The sequence below is a fragment of the Stenella coeruleoalba genome (assembly GCF_951394435.1).
Source record: "Stenella coeruleoalba genome assembly, chromosome: 1".
Classification (NCBI taxonomy): Eukaryota; Metazoa; Chordata; class Mammalia; order Artiodactyla; family Delphinidae; genus Stenella; species Stenella coeruleoalba.
Window position 1 is genome coordinate 111259520 of NC_137169.1, and position 26492 is coordinate 111286011.

A 26492-nucleotide genomic window follows, 5' to 3' on the forward strand; every position below is an offset into this window, starting at 1 on the left:
AGCTGGAGATTTTACAAGGCCTCTCTGAGGAAATGTCTTTCCCACCGAATAGAACTCTAGGTATTAACAAGTCCATTGTTTCCTTTCCCAAATGGCAAAAAACATTTACACTGCAATTTTACATGTAAATGTAATTGGCATAAAACTGAAATCACTTCCAAACAGTGTCTGAAAATCAGTGAAGATATTTTGGTGTGAAACCAGAGCTGCCTCTCTCCCAAGGCTGGCTCTTTCACTGCACTGCAATCACACATTTCAACATATGACGCTGTCATCTGTTGACATGGAAACCACTGATCTCACCTGGCTCACGACAGAGCTGAGACGTATCAATGGCATCCAGATGGCAGGGGACAAAGTTTTAATCCAAACACAGACATCTTCAGCAATTAGTAACAAGAGCAAGAGGAAACATTTCTTATTAAGCACAAGCGAAACAGATTTTTGATTAACTGTTCCCATTTCTGTCAGCCATGCAAACTGGCACAGGCCCACAGGCCCAGGGCCTGGAAGTAAGTAGGCCAGCCTAGTAGAAATCAGGTTACTAGCCAGAAAGGATTTTAATAAAATTGGAGAGTACGGGCCTGCTTCTTCAGACTGACATCAACAGATGGGACGTTGTTAAAATACTGAGACGTGTGGGAAGGCCTGGGAAACATTGTTTTGCAGGCTGATAACTTCTGTGTGTATGTTTTAAAAATTTATTACTAAGGCTGGATTATATTTTTCATTGGCGCTGGAGTGATATTCTAAAAGAACAGCTAGGTCTTCTCAGAAATGTCTAAGTGACATAAATACTGCCTTTTTGTTCAGTAAAAATCTACCGTGAAGATGGTTTTAAATGACTTAATTGTCCACCTTTGGTACTTTCTTGCTTGAAAGGAAGCAGGTGGTGGTGAGAAGAAGCAGGTGGTGGTGAGAAGCTGGAAATGGTAAGTGTCCAGGTGAGGAGGGGGGAGGTAGAGGAGGGTGTGGTCACCGGGGTCCTGTCCAGGGGCTGGAGTGGACATCAGCCTCCTGGCAAAAGAGGCAGCGTAGAGGGAAGGCTTTCTCTCTGTGGAGTGCCTACTCCTGCTGCCCTTCTGTGGGGAGAGGGCAACTTGACAGATGGTTTTCTCAGGTTCCCTAGGTGCTTAGCCTCCAAGGAAAGCCTCACAGAAGAAACAGGAGGGAAAAACCTGCCCAGCACGTCCGATGATCGGCAGAGCCCCAGTTACACGGGTCTTGTCTTTGGAACACTGACAGAGCCGTGGAGTGTCAGTGCTGATGAGCCTTTGACAACTGTCTCTGTGTTGGTGTGGAACAAACATTTGAAACTGGAGAGGCTGCAGGTGAATCCTTCCTCTGCCAGTTTAGGAGTAAGTGCTTAACTATCTATAAGAAGGGAAAAATAAATCCTTACCTTAAGGGCTGTTCTGAGGCCCAAAGGAGGCAATACCCATGGTGCTGATGGTGCTGAGGCTAAGAGCGGACATCTACCAGGTGCCACTTTACGTATGTGTAAACTCATTTAATCTTCACAACAACCCTCTCAGGAAGGTACTAATATTATCCCCATTTTACAGATGAAGAAACTGAGACAGAGACCAAGACCGTAACGTTATAAACGGCAAACTGAGTCAATGTGGATTTAAGTGTTATAGAAACTATAAAGTACCATAAAGATACTAGTTAGTTATCATCATCTGGCCCAACCCCCCCATTGAAAATATGAGGAAATGACAGCTTCAGAGATAGAACGTGAGGGCCAGAATCCCACAGCTAGCTGACGGCAAAGTCAAAACAAGAGCCAGGTCCAAAAAGAGCATACGGTTTTCATGTGGTCTGAAGAAAGACCTGACTGACTACATGTCATCTCTACACAAACAACATTATTTCCTGTTTTCCAGGATCAAGGAACTGGAAAGGACATTAGATTTGTTTTTAATCATCATGGCCCTCACTTAGCAATATGACAGAACAGGGAGTCCAGGTCCCGCACTTAACTTTAGCCCAAATATAAGGCACTAAAATCACAGCACAGCCTGGGTAGCTGAGCGAAGCAGTCACGGCCTCTTTATGGCTTTGAACGGGAGGCCCCTGCGTATTCAGGAAAGCAATGTTAAATGCAAGCCGTGGTGCTGACTCTGAATTAATCGCCAGCAAACAACCTGGCACAAAGCTGAGCAGATCAATATACACGAGAGAAAAAGAAACAAGCTTTTAACTGCCTCGTGCTTTCCCACGTCGACAGTGACCGCTCTTGTGACCAGGTTCTCCCTCCGATTCACCTGGCTGATTGCTTTGAGCATCGCCGGGGTGGGAGGCAGTTGAGGCTGTGTGCCCCTCCTGGGATTCACTGAGCTTCCATAGGGCTTCCAAGCACCACTCCCTGATGGGGACTTGGGTACCCACTGACTTCTCCTAGTGGGCGGGGCACCAGGGCCAAAAGATGCTCTTGAGGGTGAGGGTGGGAGTGGGTGGGTCAGGGAACTGGGAAGGACTGGGTAAGGTTGGCCATGATCCGACGGGCTCAGGGATGGTTAGAAGAGGGCCGTTTGTGCATGGAAGACTGGCTGTTTCGTCCCCCAAACCCATAAGCATACGAGCTAATTGTTTTCTTTGGGCCCATTCATTCTCTCCCAAGAATTGTATGCTTGTACTCTGACGGTGGCCAGAGAATTGGCTCCGTGACCTATGTCCTTCAGGGAGGGCTCTAAGATTCATGAGCCCGGGCAAGAAAGTCATCCAACTAAGATCTTGCATACAATACTGACAGCTAACATTCACAGAGTGCTTACTATGTGCCAGGCTCCATGCTAAACACTTTCTGTTTACATCGTTCCACTAGCCCTCAGAAAAACCTCACAAGGGGATGAACGATCATCTCTGCCTTGGACCATTGCGGAACCTCTCTGGGACTCAATTTTCATATTCATTCCTTCCCCAAACATTTACTGAGCCCTTACAATGGGGCAGATACTGTTTAGGAAGTAAGAATACTGGGATGCACCCACCAATAACATTTCTGCCCTCAAGGAGCTTCTAATCCTATGGGGACAGCATGCCCTGTGTAATATAGTGTCAGGCAATAAGTGCTTCAGAGAAAACACAGTAGGGTCCCAATCTGTGAAATGGGATTGTGGTGTTGATTCAATGAAACACTTAGCACAGAGCCTGGCTGCACCGCGCCTCAGTACACAGTAGTTTTACTGATGTTCCTTCCCCCAACAAATGTCAGCTTCTTCCCCCACCTCCAGTGAAAGAAAACATAAAACAGGACACATATGTCTGTTCCTTGAGCTCTTGGCCGTATTATCCATGTCAACGACTTGCTCTGGCTGCCTCTCTGCCAGGGTAACCTGCCTCTCCAGACTTCGTGGAGGCTGGTGCAGGAGGAACAGGTGGCAGACGAGGGGCACCCTTCTTCACCTGCCCCCATGCTCCCGACAGCCACAGGGAGCCCTGGGAGAGAAATTCCAGGAGCCCTACTGATGGGGCCCCTGGGAAAGAAATAGCATGCCCTCCATGCTGCCAGGACTCCCTCCCAGGGAGAGGGAAGTTGGAGAGGAGGGCCGATCAGCCCTGGCAAGTGGGTGTAACTTAGACAACTTCAAGAAGTTCCAGGGGTTGAATTTAGATGAATAAATCTAAAGGGATGATAAAATCGCAATCTGAGAGCCCTCAGGTCAGGCCTGTCTTCAGACACCTGGACTGAAGGTGTCCATTATAACTGGTGGGGGTCCCCTCTTCTCCATCCGCCAACCCTCACTTCCCTCACGCTCACCCACACACACTTCCTGCTGGCTTCCTGCCGCTGCCATCTCTTTCATCTCCCCCCTCATACCCTCTCTTCTTCCTCCCCCATCCTATTCCACACTCCCTTCTCAGGCTTCTCTGCCCACCTTACCCAGAAGCCCTCACCCAACACTTAGAAACGGGGGCTCCACCCCTGTGGCTGGCAGGACACTGGGACAGGGAGCGCGGAGGGAGTTTGTAGTCTTTCCCCATAGCAGCACAGTAATGAACCACGGCTAATTCCATAATGCTATTAATGTGATGCTCAGCTAGTTTGGAGGTAAACTGGCTTTTCTTTCCAGCAGACCTGGGACCCTAACCACCATTCTGAGTTCCAAGGAACTGGCTGTTCTGGGAAACCCATTGGGTTATGGCTGGAGAGCTGCCTGCCAGCCTGAGAACAAATGGCAGCCCTGGCTGGGACCCAGCTCACTGCATATGGCTGGGGGCCCACACTTGCCCATCTCCGGGCCTGAGAGGCTCATCCCTAAGAACGCTTCCAGCTCAAAAGCTCAATGTTCCTATGACTATTGTTAAAGAAAAACTGTACCCAGTCTGTCTGGGACAGAACTTTAGTGGGTGATATAATTTATAATCCCCTTCTGGGGAGAATTAGCATTCCTGATAACTGCTCAACTGATTATCTGATAAATTTTTAAAAGACAAAGACCTGTTCTGGGAATCCACTCATGGGCCCTACCAGCTGTCAGTCAGGAGTCTGTGTCCTTTAGCCAGGCTTTCTGTACCCTGTACAATAATGACTACCATTGTCTTTTCCTATAAAAGACCCCTACTATGAGTAAACCTTTGAATTAGGCTGCTGGAAAAAAAAAAAACATTTTTCCCCCCAGCAGGATTATGATAAAACTTTGACACATGCTCATAATTAAAGAAAAGTTTTCGGGACTTCCCTGGTGGTGCAATGGTTAAGAATCTGCCTGCCAATGCAGGGAACACAGATTCGAGCCCTGGCCCGGGAAGATCCCACGTGCCGCAGAGCAACTAAGCCCGGGCGCTGCAACTACCGAGCCTGTGCTCTAGAGCCTGCAAGCCACAACTACTGAGCCTATGTGCCACAACTACTGAAGCCTGGGCACCTAGAGCCCGTGCTCCGCTGCAAGAGAAGCCACCGCAATGAGAAGCCTGCACACTGCAACGAAGAGTAGTCCCCACTCGCCGCAACTAGAGAAAGCCTGTGCTCAGCAACGAAGACCAAATGCATTCAAAAAATAAATAAATAAAAATTTTAAAAATTAGCCCTATTTAAAAAAATAAAGAAAAGTCTTTTTTATCAGTGGATCAGTAGGTTCTGGGGGGTTATTAAAGGTTTTTGAGCAGGTTGGTGATATGTTCAGAGCTAAGTCTCAGAGTCTAAGGAGAGTCACGAGGAAGCAAAGAACAGGATGGCTTGAGTAAGGGAGGACCAGGTGAGATGAGAAGGTAGCAAGCAACTGAGATGGTACAAGACTGAGATGGTGGCTTTGGGTATGGTGGGCAGAGGACCTGGAGAGGCTGGTGTGGCCAGGTGGAATCAGACTCCAAAGCTGCTCGGACCCCTGTGGGGACCAGGGCAGAGAGGAGTCAGAGATGCTGCTAAGCTTTCAGGCCTGGAGACTGGAAGAACGATGATGTCATTAACAGGGAAGGCAGGAGAAGGCACTAGTGTAGGGAAGATATGGGTGTGGTTTTGGTGTTACTCATTGATTTCATGGGGAAATTGTACTTGGATGAAGTATTTGAGGCAGGAACCCATCGTGGCAAGGACAAGGAGACAAAATCCTCAGCCAGTGGCACACACCACAGAGGTGTCTGCAGGTTTGATGTGGAGAGGAGGCGTGGCAAACAGAACGTCTCCTGTCCGTGGTGCCTCTGAAGTCAAGTGTGTCCACGGGCAGCTACCTTGCTCTTTAGAAAGGGGAGGTGCTCTTTGAGGACGGGCAGTAAGTATGAGGGCAGGTACCATCTCTTACTCATCTTGGTGTCCCCAGAACACAGGGAGTGCCATCCAGCTGTGAGGGATGTGTTTCGTTACCTAAAACAGCGACAGGGGGATGTGTAGCATTGAGTGGGAGAAAAGGTGGGGACCTAGTATCTTTTTTATAGTCTCTCTGTGTGTCATTTACATATATATTACCTAGTAGCCCAGAGGTTAGCAATAAATTATAATTCTAGATTAACAATGGCAGTAACACTGCAAAGTCAGTGTGGGAAGATCTGATTGCATTAAATACAGAAATGACGTTGCCACCAGAGTTGACAAGTCATACAAGTGAGAGAAGAAAAGCCACGGGAATCAGGAAAACCAGAAACTGAGTTCCGACCCCGTGCCATCAGACCACCGCCGCACCTGCCCCCGCCTCCCTGGCAAATAAATGAATAAAAACAGTGTGACTCTAGTGGTAAAGTCTGGGCTGAAGCCTTTACAGCAAGACAGGCAGAGTAAATAAAGACTAGAACAATCTGAGTATTTTTATGATTAATAGGTTACAATTCCTCTTTTTTGTTTTTTTTGCTTAGAGGTTTGAAGAATTAAGATTGCATGTATTGTAAGAGATGGCTTTTCTCTGTTAAATCTATTAATTGTCCTCTCTTGAGAGGTTTGCAATTATGTCCCAATCAGCTCCTCCAAAGATCGGATCTTTCTCTGCGAATTCACTGAGAATTCACTGTGAGTTCTGTTTGACCCATGAGCCACTCCTGCTGGACACAGTGGGCCGCTTGGAGAGGACAGAGGATGGATGAGGTGTTGCCAGGGGAAGAAAGGTGGGCTTCTCTGAGACCAGGTCAAGGGGAGCTGAAGCCAGAGCAGGCCAAGCTCACAGCCAGTTTCCTTTCAATCAAGGTTAGGTAAAAGAGTCTTGCCAGCTTTGAGAATCCTCTCTCTGTGAGAGCCACTCCTTTCATGTTGTTTGTTTCTCTGGGAAAAGATATTAGATATTAAAGGGACATTTCAACAGATTTAAGTGTTCTCAGAAAAGTGAGATGTTATTCGATAAAAAGATGCCTTGTACTCATAGATGGGCAATAAATATTTGTTGATTTTATTTTCGGTCCCACTTTTCAAAAAGTAAGCGGACTTGAGGAGGATTTTAGAGAATTATTTTTGAAAGCTTGAAATTAGCGACCACAATTTCATCTCCTCGTACAATTATATTGCAGAAAAGTTGTTTATTTTCCTGTCACGTGAGGGAGTTGGCTTTCCTCGGCTTTATTTTCCTCTAATGTCTGATTCACAGAGTGAAAAATGGAGAGGACAAAGGAATAACATGATATACACAGTATATCCTTGGTTTCAAAAAGCAAATAGAATAAACAGAGAGGCTGTTAACGTCTCTGCTCTAAGAAACAGCTTCTGAGAAGGTTTTGGAGGCTAGACTCCCTTGCCTCTGACTCCTGCACTGAATTGTTCCAGGAGAATAGAGGCAACTTTGGTAATTTGCTCAATACTTAGCATGACTTCTGCACGCTTACTAGGGGCTTGAAGGAAAGCAGCTAGGTTACAGGGCTCTGGGTGGAACCCGGCTGGCCTACCCACGGGTATGGCCCTCAATCCTGCCATCTTGATGATACAAATCATGTTTTTGCTTGTACCACGGACACCTCAGCGCCAGGATGTACCATATACAACCATCTGTATGGCAGCGACATTAGACTATTTGCCTGTACCCCTTCTTTTTAACATCTGTGGAGGCTCTTTAAAGAATCCAGTACATGTAATCAAAGACCAAACAATCAAACACCATAAATAATTCTGCTGAGAAACTGGAGAGGCCTTGGCAACTTCCCATTCCCCCACGCCTCCCTCTGAGTGAGCACGCTCACCCTTTGTCACTCTCCCTCTCTTTTTGTTCTCCCTTCCTGCCTTTGTCTCTATTTAGAACACATTTTTACTGTGTTGCAACATCCATCACTGAATATTTTCTCCAGCTTTCAAAAACCCCGATCAAAATCTCGTTGCTCGTGGGTCTCCTAACCCACTTTAATCCTAAATGAGAAACTTGTCAGAGCGGCCAAGACCCCAGCACAGGGTCTTGCTTCGCTCTCCTTTCGGAAAGAGGAGAGTTTTGCAGGAAATCATACTACTGACCTTCGTTCAGCCTGCAGCTCTAAAGAATTTTCCATAAAAGCTGTCATTAAATAAACAGCTTCTGCCATGCTCATTTGGCCTGCTGTTATCCTGGAAGGCTCGTTTCTGTCTCTTCTAAATGGGCCTTTTCTTCTCTGACAATTCAGTGGGGTGTCAGACTTTTAGCAGCTAAATGATCTCCCCATTCCCGCTTATATTCAGTTTTTCACCCTCCTTACCCACTTTCATGACGTTACAAGGGAGAAACGTTATTTGGAAAACCCAAAAGGGGGAAAATTGGGTGATGACATTTTGATGAACGTTATTTAGGAGTGATTGTCTGTAATGATTTTTTTTAAAGGGCTGGATTTAGATACATTCCCAATATCGTTTTTAAGACTTTCTACTGCCCTTCCTAAGGAGAATCATGAAAACATTTAAGCATAAGCAAAAACACCTCATGCTGGGTGATCTACTCTGTACCATTAGGCAAGGGGGGCGGGTTACATCATTGTATGCTATAGATTTAATTATCAGGAAAATTATTTGGTTGCCTGAGCCACGCACAGTGATTTAAGAGAAGACAGGAGCCTTCAGCGTTGGGACATCGTGCCCATTTTGCGCTGGCTGTTTGCATGTGTCTGGGGCTCCCTCAACCCTCCACTGAAGGGTGTGGCCCTAACCCACTGTGGCTACTTTCTGACTGGCTCCCATGTTGGTCTTAAGTCCTCCGTTAAGACGTGGACAGTGGCGTTTTACCCGTTTGGTGAGCTGAGTGTCCATCATGAAGTTGTGAACGTGCTTCTCTGCTTTGGTGAGTTCCAGCTTTCGGGCCACCACGGCCACCACCAGGGCAGTACAGCCCGCACCCTGTGAGGGGACAGCAAAAGGACCAGAGGAGAGAGCACATCATTAAGAGGCAGGGCTCAGGCGGAAGACTCCACGTGCCCCGGGCCCACGATGGGGTCTCCAGGAGTGGAGTGGGGACTTGAATTCTGGCTGGACAAGGCCAAGCCACAAAACCCATCAGGGCCCTGATTCCCGCACCCATGAAGGGGTCTGCGGTGCTCCTGGCTTAGCTGCAGAGCTGACCTCTGGGAGACTGAGCCTTCGTAAAGCTGGCCACTTCTTCATGGAGCAGGATACTGGATGGGGCTGAGGCTCAGGGGAATTTAAAACACCGAACGATCACTTGGTCATCTGCCAGGGTGTGCAGGGAGGACAGAAAATCCACACACGCTCCCCCTCCCTCACGCGTAACCCAGCCCCACTGCCAGCTCCAGAGCAGGGGGCCAGGAGGAAAGAAAGCCGTGCAGTATGGATGGATCACCTGTTGGTGGTGGAGAGTTTTCCTGAAAATAATCTAAGGAAGAGGCAAAGCATCACCCCGCCAAGACTGCTTCCCAGGGCTACACTGGTTGGCATGAGTCTGTGCACCCAGTGACTGAGCTTGCTCCCAGTTGGGTCTTTTCACTGGAGGTCTAGCCTAGGACTCAGCGCAAGAAATTCAGTTCCTCTTTGCTTTCACCAGGAGGCTCATGAATTCACCATCTTTCAGAGATTTCAAAGATGATAACAACACGCCTGCCTCAAATCAGGATTTTAAGGGAACCCGCAGAAGGCGTCAGTATTCTCCAGAGCAGAATTCTTATTCTGCTCTGGAAGGTCCACTCCAGGAAAGTCCAGGGAGAGTGAGTAAAAGAGGCCGCTTCCTCAGGACTCACTTCCTCTCTCCTAATCCTCTGGGCGCATGCTTGACTGTCTGAGAAATGAGCAGAAATGGGCTCATCCCAACATTCTTCCAAAGGACTTTGAAGTCCTCTTTGCTGTGCATCTTGGCCTGGTCGGGGTGGGGGTGGTGGGCGGGAATCGAGACAGAACTGCCCTTGCCCTGCTTCTCCTGCAGGCAGCAGACGACAGCCCCGTCCTTGCCTGGTTCTTGGAAGAGAGCACACGCCCCTCGGTGACCATCACCCTCTTTCTGCACGTGGGGCCCTGCACCATCCTGACCTCCACTCATGGAAAGCGACAATAAGCTCAGAAAAGTCAGCAGTCTGATCCTCTAGACGCCAAACAGTAATTATAGTTGCCACAGAGCTCAGTTTAGCAGTTGAGGTCCTAGGATTGAAGGAATCCACCAACAACATTTGCGGCTCACCCAGTTTAACGGAATACATAGGGAACCTTAAAGACTGTTTTCAAAGGTACTATAATCCGTACCAGAGTTGGGCGGAATGCACATGGTAGATCAATCCCCTACTCTCTCCTTCATAATCTCTTTCCTTTGCCACAGGTTGGCAAAGGTTGGTCGGTGCAAGGTCTTGGCACGGGTGAAGTTGGCAACGCTTTCCCCTAGCTTTTTACAAGGGTTCCCATGAAAACAATCTCATGTTTCTAGGTACACTTGGTCAGCCACCCATTTCTAGCACAACAAACTGAAAAGAAAGGAGCCTGTGTGAACTTTCCTCTTCTGACCTCATTTTCCTTTCTTGTTCAGGGACGGCCCTGTTTTCTTGGCATCTGTGACTTGCAGGAGACTCTGTGCCCAGTTTTCAAAGGATATGTATGGGCCCTTGGACAGCCTGGTCTGCAGGTGTCATCAATTGAGCCAGGCCTCTAAAAGCAAAAAATAGCTTAAAAAGAAGCTGTTCTAGAGGGAAGATGTGTGCTCCATTTCCCCTCAAGCAGACCGAGTATATAATCCCTCTCTTTTGTATGGAGCTACAAAAGAACTTTGGGCTGAACGCCCAAAAAAGGGATATATCGCCGTGTTAAAAACGGAACGTCAGATGGAGAGGGTTCTTCCCAGGCTCCAGGCTTCCTCATTTCCCTGAGTGCAGGGAAACTCTGCTTAAATCACTCCTGAAAGCTGGGGGCAGAATTAGCCTGAAGGAGTCTCCCTGCTCACCACGCCACGTTGGAGGTTTCATTAAAACAATCAACCATCCCCAATCCCGAAGTTCCAGGGTCTAGCTGGATTGCTCCATGGTTCTCGCTAGGGCTCACAACCTAGGCTGCTGAATGCAGAAGGGTTCTAATGAGAAGCTAGAGTGTTCTAACTAAGGAAGCGTCTATCTTATATGATTAAGATTCATTTCTGCACGGAGGCAGGAGGCTGGGCTAGATGACATTTCCCGGTTTCTTTCAACTTGAAGATGTCAAGGCTCTCCTATGGATATTTCTCTGAAGGATGCTTGGTTCTTAGCCCCTAATTCTAACTTGAACAGATAACAGTGGATACTTTCAACTTTTCTTTTAGAAAATCCATCATCTGGCTGAATTAGGGAAGTAGCCAATAATGAAGCCTAATCTGGTCATTCCCATTAAGAGGCAACCTTGTAAAGATGGGGTCAGACGTCAGCAACCTTCAGAAAGTGGTGTTCAGGGTGCTGACATACAAACTGATCCTCTCCAGTGTGTGTGTGTGTGTGTGTGTGTGTGTGTGTGTGTGAGAGAGAGAGAGAGAGAGAGAGAGAGAGAGAGAGAGAGAGAAGAGTGGGGGAGGGGAGGGAAGGGAAAGGAAGGGAAGGGGAGAGGGGAGATGCAGAGAGATATAGAGCTGGAGCAGAGACTGAGAGAGGGAACAAGTTGTGCTGCCTCCTCAACAGCATGGGACAGACAGGGGAAGTGGAAAGGAAGAAGCAGACAAATAGGAAAAAAGGATGGGCTGATGGGAATTGAGTGGAAGGCAGGAAGGACAAGGAGCCTAAGACTTGAGTCAGAAGCTGATGGTCAACTTTGGCTCTTTAGAGGAAATAAAGGAAGCACTATGGGATTCCCCCTCCCTCCTGCTGTATTCACCTTTCATGTGGTATAATGATCACCTGTGTTCCTTTTGGGCCTTTTTACTTAGATGAGTTTATCAGCCTGACAGGGCCCTGTTAGCAGTTTGGGAATGCTTATGTGATACGGCAGGGATGCGGGTTGGTTTTAAGAGACAAATTGCCAAGGGCTTGGCTGATCTGGGTGTGTGAGAGCTCCTGCTGTCCTAGCTGTCCTCGTGTGGAATCTCAAAAAGGGTTGGTGGGCAGGGGGGCCATGTGAGGAGAGATCGGAGTGGGACAGAAGAGGGTAAGCAGCTGCTGGGATGACTTCCATGGGGTCAGACTGTGCAGCAAATCCATGACTCAGACTTTTGCCTTCAGAGGTGCCAAGTCCTGAATCCTTTTTGACACCAGCTGAATTCCCTGGGTCTTCTGTGTCCAACACTATTTCCATGGGAGGGCTGTGGGAGGGGAGAGGGTTCACCTCTAATGAGGTCGTACTTGCCAAGGTACGTGGTGAGCAGAGTACAGGAGTGAACACAGAGAGGAGCGGCTGGCCTGCGGTCAGCATGCCTAACTCATCCATAGATCTGGACCCAAATCAGAGACCCAGTCTCCTCCACTCTGGTCCTCCTACTCCTTGTTTCCAAGAGACATTTTCCAGCTGGAAAACCTTAGAGTCTCAAAAAACAAGTATCCCAAGGGGAAAAGTATGAGGTGTACTTAACTAAAGAAGCAAAAAATAAAATAAAATAAAACATAAATAAAAGTGACAAATGGAGGCGGGAAGCCTGGAGGATTTACAGTTGGATTCTGTTTCTGCAACAGATACCACGTAACAACTAAAATAACATCAATTGGTTTGAAACCAAGGTGTTTCAGGGAGAAGCTCATCCTCTAAAACTGACATTAAGCAGATGTCTTACTGAGCCCTCTTTTTCCCTCCTCCCCAAATGACTCAATTCGTGCTACCTTTTACTTCATCATCCCTTTCCTTTTGCAGTTCAAAGAAGCCTCTCTCATGAAGCCTCGGGGAAAAGCTCAGTGACCCCCACAGATATCCTGGAAGCCTTTGTCTATTTGTCCCTAACTCATGAAGGGTCCACAGAGTGAGTCCAGCTTCAGAAACTGGCTATATTGAAATGGGATTCCTACCAAGGAGTCTTGGGGGCCCAAAAGTCTTCCAGATGCCTGCAGAACCAAAAAGCCTTCAAAGGCCCATTCTGGATACTAAATATTGCCAGCTTTCTCTCTGCCTTGTAACTGTCATCATAAAATTCTTTATGGAAAGATGATGCACTTTGAGATACCTGCTTTTGTGGGTGAAATCTCTCATACACACCAGGTCTGTGCCAACAACGTCAAGTTGTTCAGACAATTATATACCCTGCTTAATGGTTGATAATTACACCGTTACTGGGATTGCCAAGAGAAAACAATGATTAAGACTATTTACAGCCCGCACACACAAATTCTTCCTTTCCCTTCCCGAGCAGGCCTTGCCTTGGCCTGCCTGGTGTCCATGGTAACCAAACAGGAAGCCCTACCTTTAGTAAAGGCACTTGCAATAATAATCAGGAGATGTACAAAGTGTCGGGGAGGCTGGGAGAGGGGAGGAAGGGATTCTCAGCCATGCGAAACCCTGGAAAGGAGTGACTCAGCTGGAAAAGTCACATTTGTTAGTAAAAATGCCACCAGGGTTCCTCACTGTCAGACCCCAGAGGGAGGCAGCTGATTTTCATTTGGGTAAACACACTGACAATGAGAGGAGGGGAGCTCCCCGTCCCTGTCATAGATAGGTGTATATTTACGCAGCAGGGTTTGTGCGAAAGGAGAAGGCAAAAGGCATGTGCTGTATTTTTAATATGGGGGGTGGGTATCGGTTCCTCCTCACTTGTTTGTTCTTTCCACTTTGATCACACCTCTCTCCACAAGAAATAAACACTCCTTTCCAAGGAGCTGCTACAGCCCCAGCGGTGCTGAAGACCACACCCCAGGAGAAGGCAGGGAGGGGCCCAGGGGTCCTGCCCACCACCCCCCCCAGCCGCGCCAGCGCAGAAGCCCGGAGATGCAGGAGTGAAGGACCCAGGGAAATGGTGGCTATGGGGCCGCTTCTTGGATGGGGCACAGCTCCGTGCTGAGAGGGCGAATGGCTGGTATTTAAAAATAACGGAGGCTCCACGCAGGGCCATCCACCTAGTGGCAGCCCGGCTCCGTGCGGGCCTGGCTGAGAGCTGGTGCCGAGGCACAAAGCTTGCGCCCCACGAGCGGCTCTGAGACAGGACAGCTTTGGCCTTCGGGCGGCATTTCATTCCCTTCTGGAAGGAAGAATCATTCCTTGGTTTCCTGGTGACAGCTGGAGCTGTGCCAGATAGACTCCTACTAACCGATGGGAGGTATTTGTTCTGAGGCCTTACACTTACCCGTGATTTACCCCAACCCCGGCGCTAAGCCTTTTCTCATTAACTGCTGCCCAGGACCTGCCAATATGCACCGGCTCTGGATTTCAGTCGAAAGGGGAGAAGACGGTGTCCAGTCGTGACATGGCAGCGCTGGACCCCTCCTGCTCACCAGCCCCACGGCCCCAGGCCTCTGACCCTATGGCCTCTGCTGCTCTGAGCTGCCTTGTCACCGAGATCAGTCCCAGGAGGCCACCAGGCTGGTGAGAGCTTAACCCCCTTCCCACTGCAGAAAGGAGTCACTTCCCTTTCAGAAGGAGGGTCTTTTGTGTCCTCCTGGAGAAGTGGGGGTGGTGACTGAAATCTGAGGGAGCCCTGGAAGGATTTTGATGATGGGGGGGCGCAGAGAGGGCCCCCTGGGGAGGGCTGCCGTAACCAGCCGCGGAGACCTAGGACCAAGTGGCAGGCCTCCTGTCCACCCTCACCCCCACGACACCCAGGCTTAGCTGCCCGCTCCTTCTCTGAGCCTCGGCTTCCTCTTCTGAAAGGAGGACCCGGTGTGTTTATTCTGGACTCTGGGGTTCTGGGAAGGAGGTCAAAGAGCAGGGCTGCCTGTCCCGGCCAGAAAGCACAGCAAGGAGACGAGCCCTCACCCCCGGCCAGTGAAGGAGTAGCGGCGGCAGGGACGCCGAGGGCTCGCCAGCACTGAAGGCGGCGCAGCTCCTTGTTGCTGATGGAGTGCGTTAACACAAAGCATTGCAGTTTATCCCCATCACCAGCCAGGGAGGAGGGTAGAGCAGGCCTCCCATCCGCACTTTGTACTCGAGCATGCTGAGGTCCAGCAGGCTAAGTGCCCTGCCTGGAGTCCACAGTGAGGTCATGGGGTCAGAGGCCTGCGGCTGTGGGGCTGGTGAGCAGGAGGGGTCCAGCGCTGCAGCGAGCAACAGGGACTCAGACTCTGGGGTCCAACTCCCTACCCACGTCTCTCCCAAACTCCGTACTGTGTGGCCATGTGATGGGCACGAGTGTGTGCAGGGGTGGGGGATGGCAGGGTGATGGGCGGGAGGAATATACACCTTGAAAGGAGGCAGCACAGCTGCTGGACACCTGGGGAGAGATGGGGATGCAGTCACAGGCTAGCTGGGTGCCAACTCTGGGAGGGAACTGGCACTCGGAATCTGGCACCTCAGCATTTGGATGCAGAGGCCAAGAGTTGGCCCAGGGCCATGTCATCAAACCAAGACCGAACCAGTGGCCAACCCAGTCTAGGACACGGGTCTCTCATGGCCGGCTCAGTGAGCTCTAGCTATACTCTATCAGATGTGGTACCAAGGTCTGCGGGGCCCAGGCGACAGGAAAGAGGACAATGAACTTAAGCCCTGATGCTCACCGGGGCTGGTGGATGGGAGCAGAGGGTAAGACCCACGGCCAGCTTCTCTCGGCCCATTTCTGGGGGGCTAGGAAGAGGCCATTAGCTGTCAGGAACCGGGACATGGTCCTATCTTAGACAAGGAAATGAAACAGTGAGAAGCCACGCAGATTTCCCATCCGCCTTTCTACGTGCAGGGACACACACGCTGGCCTGTTAACTAGCAGCTGGCCCCCTGCGCCCACCATAAAGGCGCTACTCCTAGCAGCATTCGGTGGGTGGGGAAGGGTAACTGGCCGAGGCAGGTACTCACCATGATGCCCGTGAGAAGACAGACACCTTTCCCACAGTATGTGTGGGGCACCATATCCCCATAACCAATGGAAAGGAATGTGATAGAGATGAGCCACATGGCACCCAGAAAGTTACTAGTTACGTCCTGCTGGTCATGGTACCTGCCGGGGGGGAAGACAGGAGTTAGTTAGTGGAACTGCCATTCCCGGGAGTAAAGGCTCTGGGCAAACCTGGACAGAGGAGGAAATGTGACATTTTGCTGAGATGGAGACAGCAGCGATGGTGGCACACGGATCTCTTCAGGAGACTGAAGCTGCCGCAGCTCTGCCCACCCAGGTCCTGCCTACAGTTCTCCGTCCATCCCCCCAACCCCCCACCACGAGCTTGGTCCCAGCGGTAACGTGTTTCGTCATGATTTGCACCATATCACAGACGTCCTTTCAGTAAAATACCTTTGGATGAAATCATGCAGTAACAAAATTTAGATTTTCCCTTCCAAGCTGACAGTCTAAATGTATGTGGATGTGATTAATCTGAAATCACGAGCTCCTGAACAAGGAAAATGTCAAAAAAAAATCACCAAACGCATTTAGCAATTTCCCCTAAGAAGGCTGATGGAGCCCAAAGACTGGCACCTCCCAGGTGTCTGGAGGGAGGCTGCGGTAGCCGGGGCTCTCTTGGAGCTGTTTCCAGGGGGAGGCTCTGGAGTCTCCACGGAGCCATGGCCTCCTCTTCTGAGCTGGATGGAGGCTCGTGGCTGTCCTGCCCTGGGAGTAAGCAGCTGGAAACGTATCACCACCATTCCCTCTGCCGGATACCCATTCCACCCCGTCCTTTTCCTCCCTCCCTTCATCCCCAAACACCAAGGCCCGCTGTGGGCCAGGCTCTGTGCCAGGCACTGAGATAGAAAGATGAACAGGATACAGCCCCTGCCTTAGGGTTCTCAGCCCAGGGCAAGGGTCCATCAAGGAAGCAGACATTTGTGAAAGCGTCAGTAAGTGAGCGGACGAGGCACCTGGAGGACGGGAGGGGAAGGGCAATGACCTCGACTCAAATGCAGGAGGATTAGTCAGAGGCTTGAGTTTTCCAGGCCGGCCGGGGGGAAGGGAGTTCCAGGCAGAGGAAATGCTCTTATGCAAAGCCAGGGCCCAACCTGAGTGCAGCAGGTGGGCCTGGCTGCACCTGGGGTGGCAGGGCCGATGAAGGTGGGTCCTTTCTCAGAATGTTCTCTAACAGGATGAACCTGAATGACAGGGATATCACTCCTTGATAAACTCTTCCCATCAGCCTCTTGGAGGCCACTGGATGGGAAAGGTGAGATGGGGCCAGGGAGACCAAACCATCCTGGTTGGATAGAGCAGAAAGCCATTTAGGAACCTGAATCTACAGAACTGAGTTACCAGCAAGGCTTACATGACGTGCTTGGGATGGGGTCTGGTACAAGGAGGCTCCCAGAAAGTATTAGCTGCTACCGTCAGTGCTCTCCCTGAGCCCCACACCCCCACCAACAGGGTCTGGCGCCCAGTGGGCAACTGACAAATGTTGCTTTTCTTACCCTTACCCCCCGCCCCAGGTCAGGTGTGCTGGCAAGGCTGCAGATACAGGTGCATCTGGAGATGAGCGTAAAAGGAGGCAGAAGTCTGCTAATCAGAAAGGAGGTGGAGGGCACGTAAGTGGGGAACACCAAGGGCACTCTGACGGATACCGTTTATTGACTCACACTGTGTTAGCAGGAGCCACACGATGCAAACTACCCTGTGGCTAGCTAGCACTCTGTGTACAAACGCTCAGATTCTCACAACATCCTGTCAAGTGTTTTTGCAGGTAAGCAACTGGAAGCACAGAGGCATTGAGTGACTTGCCTGAAAACACACAGGAAGTAACCAAAGCAAAGCCCATGCCCTTTTCGCTATTCCTTCAGCATCAGGGAGATGGAAGCGACTGCTGTGTGCCTTGGGGAATGATGAGGAAGTGTTAGCAACAGGAGGGCACCTGGGCTCCAGTAGCAAGTGATGAGGTAGCTATGGAGACCAAGGGTCTGAGTTTGGAAGGCCTTGAATTCCAGGATAAGAGGTTTGGATCTGTTCTTAGAGGCCTTGGAAATGATTCTTGGTTCTTGAGCAGATGAATGACAAGATGACATGGCCCACTGGGAAGACTGGTCTGTAGGTGGTAAGTAGACAGATTAAAAAGATGCAGCACAGGGGTGGGGTAGCCAGGTGGGAAGCAAATGCGCAAAGCCAGGAGGGAGGTGCAGGCAGCAACCTTCATGGCCCACCTGAGCCTGGCCCGAGCAGATCCCGGTAAGCACATCGTTGGTGGGCCGTCCAGCCCCAGCTTGAATCCTCTACCAGCAACTAGAGGAGGGTGGCTTTAGCCTTTCACAGCTGTCTGCACAAGGGCGTGCATGCCCAGAACTCTAGGGGTGACATCTGAAAAGCAGACATCCCTCCCCAAAGCTCTGCTGGTTAAGTTGTCTTACCTGCCCTCCCCTACCTGCTTTGCTTGCTCCCCAGTGATACTCTGTGGCTACCCAGATGGCACCCTGGCTGCCTGCTCCTTCCAGTTGGCCTCATGTCCCCAGGGCTGCGGTGTGTCTGCTCATCTGGCCACGCTGGAGTAGCATAGGCTGTTGGTGCCCAGGTCTGATCCCCAAGAGGGAGTGTGCCCTGCCCTGCCCCGGGACACCAGCCCCATCCCAGGTCTGACATGGCCTTGGATGGGCAGCCACGCTCCCCATCCCATTCCCCACAGCCCTGGGTCTCTGCAAGGCCCTTGGGCTGATGTGGTCCCCTCCACTCACAGCCTGCTGCTCTTTGGCCAGGAAGAATGGTGGTGACCCTAGCTCTAAGGGCCTGTGCTGAGGTTAGTGGCGGGGATTCCTTCCCTGGAGGGATGGACTTTGGAGTCTGTGAAGCAGCGAGACTCAGTGACAGGTTGAGTGTGGGGACACAGACGGGGCAAGACTTAGAGATGGCTCCATGCCACAAGCCAGCAACAAGCAAACACATGCGTAGAGGACAGCCGGGGTCGTCATCTCCTGGAAGCGGTCTTGGGTCAGGTCTGATGACAGTGAGGTTGAGGCAGTGGGTAGAGAGGAGGCGAGCCCGTGGTCTTGGGCTCAGTTTCCCTGGCTTCGAGCCCCAGCTCCACCTTAAGTAGCTCCACGGCTGTGGGCAAATGACTTAACCTCTCTGTGACCCAGTTTCTTTATCTGCTGATGGGAGGAGTAAGGAAAATAATTCACCAGCAATATTAGCACAGTGCTCGGCCCAGAGTAAGTGCACACCAAGTGTCAGCAATTACCACTACTGCTGAGATTGGTACGTGTTATCAGTCTGAGAAACAATCTATAGAAAAATACAGTGGCAGGGATCTACAGGTGCAGTGGGTAGAGGGTCCCAGCAGGGAGGGAAGAAGATGGAGGGAAGGATGAAGATGGAGGGAGGGATGATGATGGAGGGGGGAATGAAGATGGAGGGAGGGATGAAGATGGAGGGAGGGAAGAATATGGAGGGAGGGATGAAGATGGAGGGAGGGATGAAGATGGAGGGAGGGATGGTGATGGAGGGAAGGATGAAGATGGAGGGAGGGGTGAAGATGGAGGGAGGGATGATGATGGAGGGAAGGATGAAGATGGAGGGAGGGATGAAGATGGAGGGAGGGATGAAGATGGAGGGAGGGGTGAAGATGGAGGGAGGGATGATGATGGAGGGAGGGATGATGATGGAGGGGGGAATGAAGATGAAATGGGGGGGATGAAGATAAAGGGGATTGAGGATAAAGATGTCTTGGCATTGAGGCTGGAAAACTATCTGATGAAGGGATGAAAGGAATCTACTGTAAGTTCTTGGACAAAGTAGGGACACGAGACAATTGGTATCTGAGAATGATTCTTCTAGCAGCTACACGTAAGACTGATTAAAGAAGACAGGTCCCAGACAGCGAGAACCTCTAGAAAGTTTGCAGGTACCCGAGGAGAAGCAATGGAGAGACTTGAATGCTGAACTACGGGGTTTGGACTGAATTCGCAGCCTATCTTCTGTGGACTTATTGGCTTTGCTGTGCACATGGGTCTCTAAAGTCCTCCTTTCTTTGCTTAAACTAGAGTTCCTGAGCTGCTTGGCTGCCCTCAGGACTGTGGCCCGTCCTATTCATATGTGGGTGGATTCCGAGGTAAAGAGATCAGAACTCAAAGTGGAATTAAATAAAAGCAACCAGTAATGTGTCTCTCTTTTTAAAGTTGAGGTTTGATTTACTGCTTCATTTTTCTCTAAATTCTCTTTATGTTCCTGTGGGCTTCTTTTTCATTCACCATTTAAAATCCCTTGGTGCTAACTATATGTGCTGAGGAGAGGAGAAGCAGATCTTGAGGATGCTATCCATTCATCGTTTGTCAGACTTTGATGATCTCCCCTCTGACAGGGGCTACTGAAGATCTGGAGGTGAGTCGGACAGGCACCCTGCTCTCCCGCGGCTTGGAGCATCGTCATGGAGATAAGACACACGTGCAACTCACCAAGCAGGAAGTGATAAGTGAGAGAGCAGGGCTGGTGATTCAGGACCGTGGGAGTGGAGAGGAGGGAAAAATTGGTTCCAAATCTATTCACAATTTTAGAGTGGTTTACACTTGTCACAAACTCACATATTAATCTCATGATATTTTTTGCAATAGAGAATTTTTTGGAGAAAAGAGTCCCATGTTTTTCCTTAAAGGCTAAGGAGGAAAAGGTCGTAGGTATTTTTTAAGGGTTATTATAGTTATTAATTTATCATTAGCATGGGTGGACTATGGTTTTTTTCACTTTTTAATATTATGAAATAAATGATAGATATGGAAGATTGTACAATTGGGTAAAGATGGTAGATGAAACACACGTGTTACTTTTGCTCTCTCTTCACATCCCTCTACAACTAACAGTTTTAGTTTCCTGCTTTTAAAAATAAGCAGACAGCCAGGAATCCCCAGACATCTGAGGAAAGTCTCAAATATTAAAGACACAGACCAAATCAGTCGATTAAACAAACAAAGAAAAAAGACTCTGGATCAAATACTGACCATTAACAGAGAAGAACTCTTGAAACAAATCCTGTAGTTAACATCTTAAGAGAGATAAAACAAGATATTGGACCCATGAGACAAGAATGGCATGCTATACCAACAAAGTCCTCCCACAGGGCTGGAAAATAAATTGAGGAAGTTTCCCAAAAGACAGTGAAAGAGATGAAAATAGGAGAAAAATAGTGAAGCAATCTACCAATTCAAATACCGAGAGTCTCAGAAAGAGAGAACTGGAAAAAAAGAAGGAGGAGGAGAAAAAAGGAAAAGAAGGAAAGAAGTAATCATTAAAGACATCATTAAAAAATTTCCCAGAGCGGAAGGACACACATTTCTAGATTAAGGGCCCACTGTTCCCAGCACAGTGGATGGAAATAGACTCACAGCAAGGCACATTATTGTGAAATTTTAGACCACCAGGGGGAAAAGAGAAGATGCTATGGAGCTTCCAGGGAGACAGAGAGAGGTCAGACACAAGAATCAACAGTCAGAGTGACTCTGGACTTTTTCACAGCAACACTGGAAGCTAGAAGGCCATGGAATAAAGGCTTCAAAATTCTGAAGGAAAATTATCTCCAAATCAGAATTCCAAACTAGCCAAGGCTCTCAAAGATTCGCCTCCTTTGCACCCTTTCTCATGAAGCTACAGGAGGGTGCGCGTCACCAGAGCAAAGTAGTAAACCCAGAAGGAGGAAGCCCTGAGATGGAGGAAACTGGGGATCCACAGAGGAGAGAGGCCCGGGGTGATAGCACCAGGAGGTCCTTGGGTGACGGCCATGCACCAGGCGTGGAGGGCAACCCGTCCAGACTGGAGCAGGTCAGGCAGCTCTGGAAGGTATTTCTCCAAGAAGATGAAATCGATAGAAAACCTGCAGTGCCTAAACATCCTGAGAAGAAATTTAGACAACTGTCAGAGTCTAGAATTGAGTTAGTGATAAATACACAGCAAACTAAGCAAATGAACAAACATGGTAATTAACCAGGAGAAACAAAAAGGTATGCAGGGAAGGAAAAGCTATCATCCTTCACTACAAGGCTCAGCTCTGAATAGAGTCAAATTAGTGTTGGCTGAGCAATGTAAACACCGACTACTGATCTAACCAAAAACGTGATATAATGATGAAAGGAGGATGGGGGGACAGGAAGCGTTGGAGGGGAGGAAAAGGAACTAAATCCTCATCTTCCGCTGTGGGAAGGGGATAGATGATGCCGAAACCAAAGCACCGAAAAGCAGCAATACAGTGTGTTATGAAGAGACATGGAGGAAAAGGTTAAAATTAATTAGCAAAAGAAGGTAAAAGTGCTACCCCTGGGGAGGCATAAATGGGAAAAACTGGTGGAGGACAGCAAATACCACAGAACAATTGACTCTAAAGGTATGCAGCTATAACTTCCATAATATCAAACGCAAAACTAAACCAAAGAGAAAAAGACCACAAATATATATAACATAAAATTAAGTTACAAAGCATAAGAGTAAGCACTCCTGAACTCACTGTCCTGTTGAAACTACTTGTGCACTTTCTCCATCCTCAGCCTCCCACGTCCCCCCAGAGATCCTCAACATCCTGAATTTCATGTTTGTGTTCTTGTTTTTCTTCACAGTGCTTCTCTTTTAAAAAAAATTTTAATTCTTTAATTTAATTGAAGTATAGTTGATTTACAATGTTGTGTTAGTTTCAGGTTTACAGCAAAGTGATTCAGTTATATATATATATATATATATTTTTTCAGATTCTTTTCCCTTACAGGTTATTACAAAATATTGAATAGACTTCCCTGCACTATACAGTAGGTCCTTGTTGGTTATCTATTTTTTATATAGAAGTGTGTATATGTTAATCTCAAACTCCGCACAGTGCTTCTACCTAGCTATGTATACCTACCTAAACAATATATAATTTAGTTTTGCCTATTTCTGAATTTTATAAAAATGAAATCGTACCGTAAGAGTGTGATAGGCAGCCTCTAAAATGACCCCCGGTATTCTCCCTCCTCCTGGGGTATTCACACACTTTTGCAATCCCCTCCTTTTAAGTGTGGGCTGGACCTAGTAACTTGTTTCTAAGGAATAGAATATGGCAGAATATGGCTATCACTTCTAAGGTTGGGTTATAGGAAGACTGTGGCTTCTGTCTGGGAGATCTCTACCTTGTTCTCTTTTGAATTGCTCTCCCTTGGGAGAAGCCACCCAAGTGGTGAGTGAAACCCCTTAAGTCAAGCCTTAAGGTGAGACCACAGGCCTGAACTACAATCTCATGAGACCTCTTGAGCCAGAGGTACCCATTTAAGCTGCCCCTGAATTCCTGATGCATAGCAACTGTGAGATAGCAGATGTTTGTTGTTTTAAGCTGCTAAATTACAGAGCAATTTGTTACACAGCAGTAGATAACTAATACAATGAACTCTTCTCTGAATTGCTTTTTTCTACTTGACATATATGTTGATATATGTGACTACAGTGTATTCTCATTCCTGTACTGTGCTTCATTATATGAACATACCATTATTTATTCATTCACCTATTGATGGACATTTGGGTGGTTTCTAGGTTTTTCCTCTAATGAGCAATACTACTACAAACATTCTTTTTTTTTTTTTTTTTCCGGTACGTGGGCCTCTCACTGTTGTGGCCTCTCCCGTTGCGGAGCTCAGGCTCCGGACGTGCAGGCTCAGCGGCCATGGCTCACGGGCCCAGCCGCTCCGCGGCATGTGGGATCTTCCCGGACCGGGGCACGAACCCGTGTCCCCTGCATCAGCAGGCGGACTCTCAACCACTGCGCCACCAGGGAAGCCCCTTACAAACATTCTTAATCATAGTTCCTGGTTGTGTTAGAGTCTTAGGACACATAGCTAAGAGTAGATTTACTGGTTTGTAAGGCATGTACATATTTAATTTCCTTTGAAAATGTCGTTATTTTCCAAAACGGCAGTACCATTAGGTTTCTACCAGCAGTGAATACGTGTTCCTGTTGCTCTATGTCTTTATCAACACATCATCATCTGACTTTAATTTTTGCCAAACCAGTGGGCAAACTGGTATCTCATCAGGCTTTTACTTTACATTTTCCTGATAAATGCTGTGTATCCTTTTACATGTTTATTGGTCATTCGTGTCTCCTCTTCTGTGAGGTACCATTCATGACTTTTGCTCATTTTTCTATTGGTTTTTCTTTTTTTCTAATTCATTATAAGAGTTCTTTATATAATTCTAGATAAGAACTTTGTCAGTTTATGTATTGCAAATATCTTCTCCCAGTTTGTGCCAGGTCTTTTTATTTGCCTTATAGTACTTTTGATGAACAAAAGTTTTAAATTTTACTATAGCTGAATTTATCATCCTTTTCATTTATAATTAGCAACTTGTATAATTTTTTAAAGAAATCCTTTCCTATCTGCGGTTATAAGACTTTCTTTTAAATGTTTCTAAATGTGGCCTTTCACATTTAAGTCTTCAATTCACCTGGAATTGATTTTGTGTGTGGTGTGAGGTAGGGATACAACTTCATCTTTTTTCATATGGATAACCAATTATCCCAGGTCCACTTAACGAGTAGTTCATCCTTTCTCCCACTGAGAATGCTACCTCTGTCGTATAGATTATATATGAAAGTGAAGCTATTTCTGGGTTCTCTATTCTGTTCCATTGGCCTATTTGTCCAACCCTGGAGTTACATTATACTCCTCTTTGTAACCTTTTCTGGGTACCTTCTCAGAGCCTAAGTCATGAAAGGTGCTCAGTAAATATTTGTGGAATGAATATGGCCTACTTGTTGCTTTTCCTGTCCCTTTGTGAAAGCGATGCTTGCTTTAGTAATTCAGTGACTCACGTTAAGGTGACTTCAGCTGTTCTCTCTGGCAGATAAACTTTTGTCAAAGTGGCTGCCAAATTCCTTGGGCTTGGAGTTGGTTCTCACTATTCATAAGGACTCAGCTTCTTGACAGTAGCTGTGACCGAGCTCTTTTCATATGGATCGTAGTGATTTAATGGCTCTAGCCATTTGTCCTGGGTCTGGTTTGTTTGTCGGGAATTTTCAGGAATCAAGCCAAGTGGATTCTTCGTCTTCACCTTCCAGTCATTCCCCAGCCTCACACAGTCAGATCCCAGCCCCCCCTGAGCTGTGGAACCCCTGCTTGCTCAGTTCTCCAGTGAAAAACCCAACACGTACCTGACTCGACCCCTTGGTGGCCTTGGATCCCATTGGTGCCTCCCTCCTCAGAACAGTCCTCTTGGCATCTTCAGTGGCTTGCTCTCCTGCCTTCCTCCTGCCCTGACCATCCTTCTCGGCTTCTTCTTCTGGCCTCCTCTTCAGTGTTGCTGTGCTCCAAGCTTGCTTCACACCTTTCTTGCTTCTCTCATGCCTGCCACTGTCCTCACTGTTCCCTTCTAAATGACCCTTCAAGAAGCAGCTCAAAGCCCACCCTGACCCACCCAGCCAATGTGGGCTCTCTGTCTCTAACCCCACACCACTCAGCTTCTGCACTCTCCATTTGATGCCTACACACTGTCTTTGGTAGGAGACCACCGGTGTGGACCATGGTTAGGTGTCATGGTGGACTACCTATATTTGAATCTGGGTTTTGCTCCTTAGTATCTACATGACCTTGTCCTCAGTTTTCCTATCTGTAAAAGGGGATAATACTTGTACCAGCTCACACAGAGTTACCTTTAGGGTTAAATGAGCTAATATTTCTAAACCAGTAGAACAGTGCCTGGCACATAGACACACTAAAAAATGTTGGCTATTGTTGTGCTGTTACAATGTAGTGTGTATAAGCCTGGCCTTGTCATAGCAGAAAAGATGCAGGATCTGGAGCTGAAGGACTGCCTTTCATGCCCTAATGGCTTTGTGACCTTGAACAAATTACTGTCTCAGGATCTGTTTCCTCTTTACCAAATCAGGGTATAATAATGTCTGCCCTGACCATCTCACAAGGCTGTGGTGAGGAGCGAAATACTTGTTGAATGTATGAATGAATGACCCCATTTTGTCTTTATCACAAGCCAGCAGGACAAGGTCAGAGGGACAGGGACAGGACAAGGTCAGAGGGCTGCACCAGGGGCAGTACCCATGTGCTTGTCCTCCCAGGGCCTGGTTTCCCAATTTTATAATTAAACAATGAGAAGCTCAAGAGACTAACTGGCTTCCCTAACTTCTCAGAGCAAATGAGTGAAAAAACTGGCCAGAAACCCGTCTTTTTTTTGATTCTAGAAATGGCTGCAGTGAGCAGGACCCAGGGTGGGGCGTGGTGGCAGCGTCTGTGGGCCTGGGCAGACGCCAGCCTGTCCTAGCAACGTGGAGCTCCTGCTTGGTCCCTGCCAGTAGGACAATGGCCAGGGGACTGTGTGTGACTGGCGAGTGAGTACCAGCTGGGATCAGGGGGCCTGAGAAGCTCTTCTTAAGGGAAGACATTTCCGTGGAGTCCTGGGTTTTACTCCCATCCCTACCTCTACTTTTGTCTTGGTTGCCAATATAATCAACTCCTAATTATCAAGGGCTCTCATCACGCAGGGGCATGTGATTCCAGCGTTGGGGAGAAAATCACCATTTCTTAAGCATATTATGAGCCTTCATTTAGGAAGACTTGAGAAATGCTTGAGGTATATGAAAGAGTACCACTGAAATTCAAAGTTAGCTGAGGAATAAACGGCTTATTACAGTGACTTTAGAGCTACTCCGTTATTCCAGCTACAAGTGAATTCACATAAAGACCAAAAAAAAAAAAAATTCTTTCTCTTCTTAAAAACAGTCTCCCTCATAAA

General features: G+C 48.2%; 1 protein-coding gene across 2 annotated transcripts in view; it reads right to left on the bottom strand.

The window, feature by feature from the left end:
- KCNN3 (potassium calcium-activated channel subfamily N member 3) overlaps positions 1 to 26492 on the bottom strand; it is a 177297-nt gene that overhangs the window by 12482 nt on the left and 138323 nt on the right. For both annotated transcript variants that reach the window (XM_079925355.1, XM_079925354.1), the window contains exons 4-5: positions 15689 to 15830; positions 8603 to 8713 (exon numbers count right to left, since the gene is read on the bottom strand). In XM_079925355.1, coding sequence (XP_079781481.1) covers positions 8603 to 8713; positions 15689 to 15830 — 253 coding nt within the window. The remainder of the gene's footprint in view (positions 1 to 8602; positions 8714 to 15688; positions 15831 to 26492) is intronic.